Source organism: Egretta garzetta, unplaced genomic scaffold (assembly GCF_000687185.1).
Source record: "Egretta garzetta isolate BGI_Z169 unplaced genomic scaffold, ASM68718v1 scaffold367, whole genome shotgun sequence".
Lineage (NCBI taxonomy): Eukaryota > Metazoa > Chordata > Aves > Pelecaniformes > Ardeidae > Egretta > Egretta garzetta.
The window spans coordinates 412,363-419,934 of record NW_009260192.1 but is presented as its reverse complement, the minus strand read 5'-3'; the positions used below and the strand labels follow the sequence as shown (position 1 = coordinate 419,934).

Below are 7,572 nucleotides of genomic sequence, written 5' to 3'. Positions count from 1 at the left end.
GCCCGGCTGGGGCCTGAGGCAGACGCTGGAGCCCGAGGGGTTGGTCAGCCCGGTGTGGTGGTCGGTGATTTCCCTCGCTTTTCTTTTGATAGCACGGAGAAGTTTCGCTGATTTTTGATGCGGGTTTTTTTTTTTTTTTCTTTTTTTATTTATTTCTTTTTCCCTAGCCATCAGGTAGGGATTTTACTGGAAGCCGTGGTCTGTCGGGATGAGTTTTCTGCTGCCCAAACTGACCTGTAAGAGGGAAGTGGATCAGGCAATAAAAAGCGTGGCCGAGAAGGTTCTGGTTCTCCGGTTTGGAAGAGATAATGATGCTGTTTGCCTGCAGCTCGATGATATTGTAAGAGCAATTTTTTTTTCTTTTTTTCTCTTTTAAATAAACTCTACCAGTATACATGTGTACATATGTTGCTTTTGGATAATAGGGCGTCTCATGAAAATTGGGGTGACAAATGTAAAATGAAATAATACTATATTCATAAAACGGTTTGAAAATTAAGGAAATGTTTATGTTATTGTAGCGGGTGCACAAAGTGCTTGAAGTAGACGTGACGTGATACTCTAGGCCTGCTCCAACTGCTGAGCCGCAAGGGAAGCGGGCTTTATGGAGCTTGCCACCCTTTTTCCTCTTATGTCTCCATCCACGTGCCATCCATCTTTCTCGTTCTTTTCAGCTCGCAAAGACAGCTCATGACCTGAGTAAAATGGCAGTCATTTACCTGGTGGATGTGAACAAGGTTCCAGTGTACACCCAGTATTTTGACATCAGTTACATTCCATCCACTGTATTTTTCTTCAACGGGCAACACATGAAGGTTGATTATGGGTATGTCGTCCGACCTGCCGTTACCTAGTATGTCTGTAAGAATTATCAGTCTTCCTCTGCGTTACCGTCTCCGGGGAAGGTAATGTTTGTTTGAAAACTGTACTGTTGTTACCAGCCTCTGCACTGAGAACTCTGTAGGAAGCCAGAAGGACAGAGAATGAGGAAGTGCTCTGAAATAGGCTCCGATGCCATAAGATACCCAGAGAGGTAGTGGAGGCCCCATCCCTGGGAACATTCAAGGCCAGGTTGGATGGGGCTCTGAGCAACCTGATCTAGTTAGCGGTGTCCCTGCTCACTGCAGGGGGGTTGGACTAGATGACCACTAGTGGTCCCTTCCAACCCTAAACATTCTATGATTCTATGATTCTAAGTAGGTGTCAGCCATGAAACATGTCTGACTCTGCAAAAAATAGCATGGTGAAGGTCTTAGAGGTGACACTGCACCTTTTTGGACTTTGGAGGTCACAGTGTATTCCCGACTTGGTTATGCCATTACCAGTGTGGTTCATTCTTGCAGAATGACCAAATTGGAGCCCCTAATTTCGTTATACATCTTTTCTTGTCTTCCCGTGTTTTTGCTTTGAACGCTTTAACCTTACAACTCTGCCTTTATCTTATGCTTATATTTAGGTCTCCAGATCATACCAAATTTGTAGGAAGCTTCAAAACAAAGCAAGACTTTATAGATCTGATTGAAGTGATTTACCGTGGAGCAATGCGTGGAAAACTCATTGTGAGGAGTCCTATTGATCCCAAAAACATTCCTAAATACGACCTCCTCTACCAAGGAATTTAATGGCCTGGCCTGAGATAAAGAGTGACGGAAATGGCCGATGTGACGTTCTAGAACCCTTTTTTCCCCTCAAGCACTGTGCGACAGTTGGAGCGTTTATGTTGAAGGATCATATTGGTCTCCTTCTGAAGACAGACATTCTGTCACCTCATACTTCTATTGTAAATAAAGCTACACGTTCACGCAAGTGACTGTTCTTTGTGTTGCATGCTGACCAGCACCTACAAAGCAGGCGGGTTGTACGCATCCTCACCGACGGCATCTCCAGTGCAACTTTCTTAAGCGAACTAAAGCACCCTATAGTCATCTTAGTTGTCTATTTACTACCATTTCCATTCAGATGCAATAACAGTAAACCTATCTTTATTTAAAAAGCTATGCTTGCTCTCGAGAGCATTCAACTGACCGTGCCCTTTCCAATGGCATTTTACACTTTTACCCGTTACTGGATAACTGGGCGGAAGCTTTTTCAAATGGTATTAGAGATGACTGAAATCTGAAATGGAGATAAACACAAAAGGGAAGCTGACACGCTCTTTTCTCTGGTACCCCGTACTACTGTTCAACAACTTTTTTTGACTGAGATGGGAACTGAAGGACAAGGTTTTGTCATCCTTCAAAGCTCTTTTGCAGCCACCAAGCACTTTTTAATTCCCACAAAATCAAACGGGAAGTTCAGAGTAACTGTTTTGTTTACATGTGCTTTAAAGATTATTTGGTCTTCTGCTTGTATAAGTCGCAAACCTTGAGTATGGACATTAAAAAACTCTCAATTTCCTACCTCGAAATGTCTCAAATGAAGACAGCTAAGGGAAAATGGCAATGTCATTCTTTGGCGTGCATTTGGGCTAGACTATTGTGTTTCTATAGCAGCTCATGCCCAGTAATCTCACTGGCTTAGCTGGCTTCAAAACGGAAATTACTTTAGCTCACTGGATCACATTTGGGGCACAGCATCTCTGACTGGAGGGAAGGTAGTTGTAGTTCCCTGAAGTATCCTTCAACTCAACAGTAAACCTTTCAGGGAAGAAGGTGGATGTTCCAGCTCTTGAAAGATTTTAAACGCTATATGGTATACAGTGGGAGAAGAAAATGATCCTTTATATGCTTTCTGTGTTCTGGATTTGCCCTTTTAAAGTGAAAGCTATGCACTTAAGAAGCAAGCGTTTTCCTGATAGTTTAGTCTGATTGTAGAGCCGTAACTGCAGAATGTTAATTAAAAAAATTATCGATACAAGTGAGAGTTGATACGCCTCAACATCTTTATTTTGTGCAACTTCAAATTTCACAGCTAGCTGAAAGCTCGGGGCTTAGAGCTTTCAACAACATGCTTCTTTCCTAATAGTTAACTTGTATTTGTGCATTTCTGAAAACCAAACAAACTAGCTTCAGACTTAGAACTGTAAGTTGCTCCACAGTGAGAAGGTGGCCCCTAGGTGACTGAAAAATGCAGGGGTAGTTATGAAAGGAAGAGACCGCTGTCAAGAACAAATCAGTATTCCTTTATTTATTGCCTCTCTTCTTACTTGTGCTGCTTCTTGTTGCAATAGGTGAATGCCTGAAGGCTGTTGTGGTCTTGGCTTTCAGCGTGCTCTTCAGGTACCTAAAGATGGCACATAAGCAGCAGGAGGGTGCTAAACCATACTTTTCCGTTCCAGCAGAGACAGTAGGACAATTCACTTTCATGAGAGAACCTACAGCTTTATCTAGGGGCTTGCTGTTTGACACCCACTCATGGCAGTATTTCTGTATCCATTCTTGTATTTGTGGGTCGTGTCCAGCCTGGTGCCACATGTTGTGTGTGGAGTCGATGAATGCCACGGAGTACACTTTATTCATTACCTCCCATTTTCTCTGCACCAGCAGATCAACAAACACCAAGCCACCGTGGCCGTGGGCAACGAAGGCCACGTTCTTGGCTGCGCTCTTTGCAATGAAATGATCCCATACGTAGATGGTATGTTCCTCGGGGCTGCTGCTCCCCCTCTTGGGGATCCAGCAGGCAGACTCTGTAGAAGTCAGTGATTCCTCCCTGGTAAAAAAGCTTAACCTCTCCTTTTCAGTCTTCAGATCAACAAAGTTGTCATTGGGGTTCAGTACAATCACTCCCCCGTGCCTTTGAAGGGCCATTTTAATGAATGGTATTTGTGTTCCGTGCTCCAGACCCTCACTGATAATTGTCCTTTGCCCCCACTGTCCGGCACGGAAAACTCCACGGTCTTGAAGGAGGACAATTAGGCTAGAGGAACTTGTTAGTGCATTCTCACTCATGAAAAAGAAACTTCTTGGTTCATCCTCTGCAGCATCAGTAGGAATATAAGCTTTCTGCAGCATGCAGACTCTTTCCAGGAGCTCATAAACATACTGGGTAATCGCATGTCCCAAAACTTGATAGCGTTTATGATTCTGCTCGTGTGCATTCTTGTAATAATTGAAAACAAAGGACTCGTCTGTATCCAGATGCCTCAGTTCCCCTTTTCTATTGAAGTCGTACTTCAGTTCCTCCTGATACTCTGAACCCTCCATTAGTTTCCTCAAGCTTAGTTCGTGCTGTATTTGTAACCACTACGAATTAAGAAGACTGTGTCAATGTGGTGATAGACCTCCATACAACAAAACTTATTGTGTTAGAATTCAGATGTAAAAGTGGTTTCAAACAAAATACTCGTTGATACAGACTCTCTCTTGGTGGTCTGTAGTAAGCCAGGTGCTTGTAAAGCCTGTCACAGATTTCAGTTGCTAAATTCCAGCAGCAGTACATTAATACTAATCTCTCCAGTTATTTGTTGGCACTTGCCACGTGGAAATTGTGGAATAGATGACAGAATAAGCTAGCCACTCTGATCCAGGAACAGGAGAAAAGAAAGTCCATGCAGCAAACTTTTATGAGATTAGATTGAGGTCTCTAGTTTCAGCTAAGATAATTTTTCAACTTGTATGACGGATCAACTGATAAGAATTATACCAGGAAGTGGTTTTCATGCAAGTCGAAAATTAAGCTTATCATAATCTATTTTCCTAATGACTCTTCAATCTACTACTGACTGTCCCTGGCTGTAGAATGGTAAACATGGGGTAACCTTTGGCATGGTTAGAATTCTACTTTTGTAGGATTTTCATCCTAACAGGGATTCACAAGCATTAAATTCCTGTAATTATCAGTATTTTAAAATTAGTTTATCGTCTTAACACAGTACTTTTGTTCTGGCAAGTGGTTTACATGAAGTTATATTTGGCAAATACATTGATACAGCTACTATATACCTTTAAATTTGTCTTGCTGAGCTAACAGAGGCTTTTAGAAAACAGAAAATCACATTCTGACCATGGCAAAACTCACTATACCGCCTGATAAAGCTGATTACTAGGACAGAAAGCGATCTGAAAATTTTCATGTAAGCGACTTGAGGTGGAGCCCAACTCCTTTATGGAATGCAAGTTTCCTTGAGTAAGCTGCTTAGCATACTAAAAATTATTTCTTACACTTCCAAATTAAAAAAAAAAAATTGTTTTTTGCTTTTCAACAGAGCAACATCATATACATTTTCCTTTTGAGCAATCTCCATTGGGTCAGAGATGTTTAGTCATCTCTTCAGGGTAATTCCTGTCTTCTGATTAATAGAGAGTAGGCGAGAAAATGCTACCTTCTCCTTTTTTATCTCATATAATAAGCACACATAGAAAAGGGGAAAAAAAAATCAGATTCTAGGATATATAAACTATTTACTTTCTTGCCAGTTTCTTGGAATGGAAACAGCACACACAAGTTGCAAGTGCACACATTCATCTACGATTTTTTCATTCTGCAGGAAGGCATGAAAGACACACAGGAGATGGGAGGACAGTCTCTTTGCTACACTACTGAAATATGGGCAATTCACACAAAAGAGGCCATATTTAGTTGGGAGAAAGCTACCCATATTCATGTTGTTTTCCCACACAATGAAGCAGGAGACAAAATGGACGTGGTTTAAAGAAGATGTCTGTGGAGAAAGGTGAAGCACAGACAAAGCATTCCATAACAATTAGGAATAGGTAAATGCAGTTTCCTTACAGAGTAGCGTGCTGTCCAACACTTCTCTCTGTCCCTTTCTCACCCCTGAAAGGTTGCAGACACTAGTTTCCCAACATACTATGAACAGGAAGTTACTATGCTCTTACTTCAGCTACTAGCAACGATGTTGCTTTTCCAGTTCCAAAACAAAACAAGGATATGCGATTCCAAATCAAACCCTGTGTATGTAATATTGAACATCTACTTAAATATCTGCTTTACAAAGCATTGTGAAAGGCTTCTGAAGATTTCAGGAAGCAGAAACAAAAAAATAGAGCTGTACATCAGGCATAGGTATGACTTCCCTTCCTAAAATTGCCTTCAAGGCACAAACTAAAAAGTTTTGAAGCAATTTATTGTAGGTTATCACTTAAGAGTTCACTTGAATAGCACCTTAAAATCATATACTTTATAGTCTGGAGAGCTGATTTTGTTCTAGTCCTGCCATTTATAGAATTAAAAAGCAGCTCTAGATTGTTCTAAATATAGGTGTATAATGCATTTACTTATTTTTAGCAAATGTACATTCTAAATCAGCATTGACTGCTGCTTGTGCTTCATTGTCTATATATAAATGCAATATTCAAGGGTGTTTATTCTAACAGCCTTTACAATTGCCATTTTGATTTTAAAAAGTTACTGTTGGGGGGGGTTTTACAGTGTTTACAATTTCCATTTTGATTTTAAAAAGTTGCTGTTGGGGGGGGGGGGTAGGTAAATCCCTCCTTCCCTTCCTCCTGCTTTTCTGTTTGGATTGTAAAGTCAGCTGTAGATTTGGCTAATGTTTATTACAGCAGTTGGCATATTCGAAAAAGTACTGCAAAATAAGTATTACTCTTCATAAGATTTTCCAATTAAAAACAGTTTTCTGTGTTCTAGTAAAGCCCAACATTACCCTATGATCTCCTGTAAAAGCTGTCATCATCACAGGCGGAAACCTTTTTCACTCTGGGACTGAAGGCAATTTCTCTGCATGAAAGAAAATAAATCCATCTTAGCTCAGGTTTCATTACTTTATGTAGTTTATTCTGGGGTATATCTATAAAATTTATCAGTTGCTGCTATTTAAGGCCATCTACAGTGTTTCAGATAGTTCCAATGTACAAGCTAACATCTCACATTTGTAATTTACACCTAACCATAAGTTAAAGCTAAACCCCTTTGGCATAAAACTAAAAAGTAGTCAAAACTAGTTTTGCACAGCTTCCCATTACTTTATATAAAAGCACTACAAAGAGGACAAACCTGAAAACTGCACACAAGACTTACAATTCTGAGGCTGCCCTCAAAAAACCAAACAAACCACAAAAACCAACCAAAAAATCTTTGTCTCCACTTGGCTGTGGGAGGATTTCCAAGGCCACCGGCTGAAAACCGCGGCGACAGCTGAGGCCGCCCAGGTATGCCCGGCAGCCGAACCGCCCTGGCTTCGGCTCGGAGGCAGCAGTCGGGCGGTTAACCCGTCTTCTGGGGTCTGACTGACGTGAGCGGGAAGCGTGACGGGCAAGGTGCAATTTAAACCCGGTGCGGTTGGGTTGCGCATTCCTCCTTTAAAAATACCACGGTTTTCTTGATTCCTTCCACAAGTGTTAGCATTTCTCCCGTTTCCTCAATGTTTGCTAGCCTGAGCTTCATTTAACGCGATTTCATTACGCTCGCAAAACTGCTAATTTTAATTACTCATCGGTTTTTCAGGTGCAGGGCAACGTAACAGCACACCTGTGACACAGGTGTGTCAAAATCCACAAAACTGGCTCCACGCCGTTTACGTTTTTTCCTCTCGGTAGCTCAATTTTAGGCTACACCCGAAAAAAGTTTAAAAACCGGAAAGGGGGCGAGGCACGCCTGTGAGGGAGACGCGGGCAGGGGGCGGTTTGTAGGGCAGGGGACCGAGAGCCC

General features: G+C 41.6%; 2 protein-coding genes across 2 annotated transcripts; one reads left to right on the top strand and one right to left on the bottom strand.

The window, feature by feature from the left end:
- Positions 1-100: 100 nt before the first annotated feature.
- TXNL4B (thioredoxin like 4B) lies at positions 101-2,332 on the top strand. The gene is made up of 3 exons (XM_009642200.2): positions 101-340; positions 675-826; positions 1,457-2,332. The coding sequence occupies exons 1-3, from the start codon at positions 209-211 to the stop codon at positions 1,620-1,622; spliced, it is 450 nt and encodes a 149-aa protein (XP_009640495.1). The 5' UTR covers positions 101-208; the 3' UTR covers positions 1,623-2,332.
- Positions 2,333-3,054: 722 nt separating this feature from the next.
- Positions 3,055-4,190, bottom strand: LOC104129293 (putative protein FAM172B). The gene has a single exon (XM_035897585.1). The coding sequence runs from the start codon at positions 4,143-4,145 to the stop codon at positions 3,123-3,125; it is 1,023 nt and encodes a 340-aa protein (XP_035753478.1). The 5' UTR covers positions 4,146-4,190; the 3' UTR covers positions 3,055-3,122.
- Between the last annotated feature and the right edge of the window lie 3,382 nt (positions 4,191-7,572).

Coding starts and splice junctions, on each gene's coding strand:
- TXNL4B (XM_009642200.2), top strand. CDS start 209: ATGAGTTTTCTGCTGCCCAAACTGACCTGTAAGAGGGAAGTGGATCAG. Junction 341..674: donor GCCTGCAGCTCGATGATATT/GTAAGAGCAATT, acceptor CGTTCTTTTCAG/CTCGCAAAGACAGCTCATGA. Junction 827..1,456: donor CACATGAAGGTTGATTATGG/GTATGTCGTCCG, acceptor GCTTATATTTAG/GTCTCCAGATCATACCAAAT.
- LOC104129293 (XM_035897585.1), bottom strand. CDS start 4,145: ATGGAGGGTTCAGAGTATCAGGAGGAACTGAAGTACGACTTCAATAGA.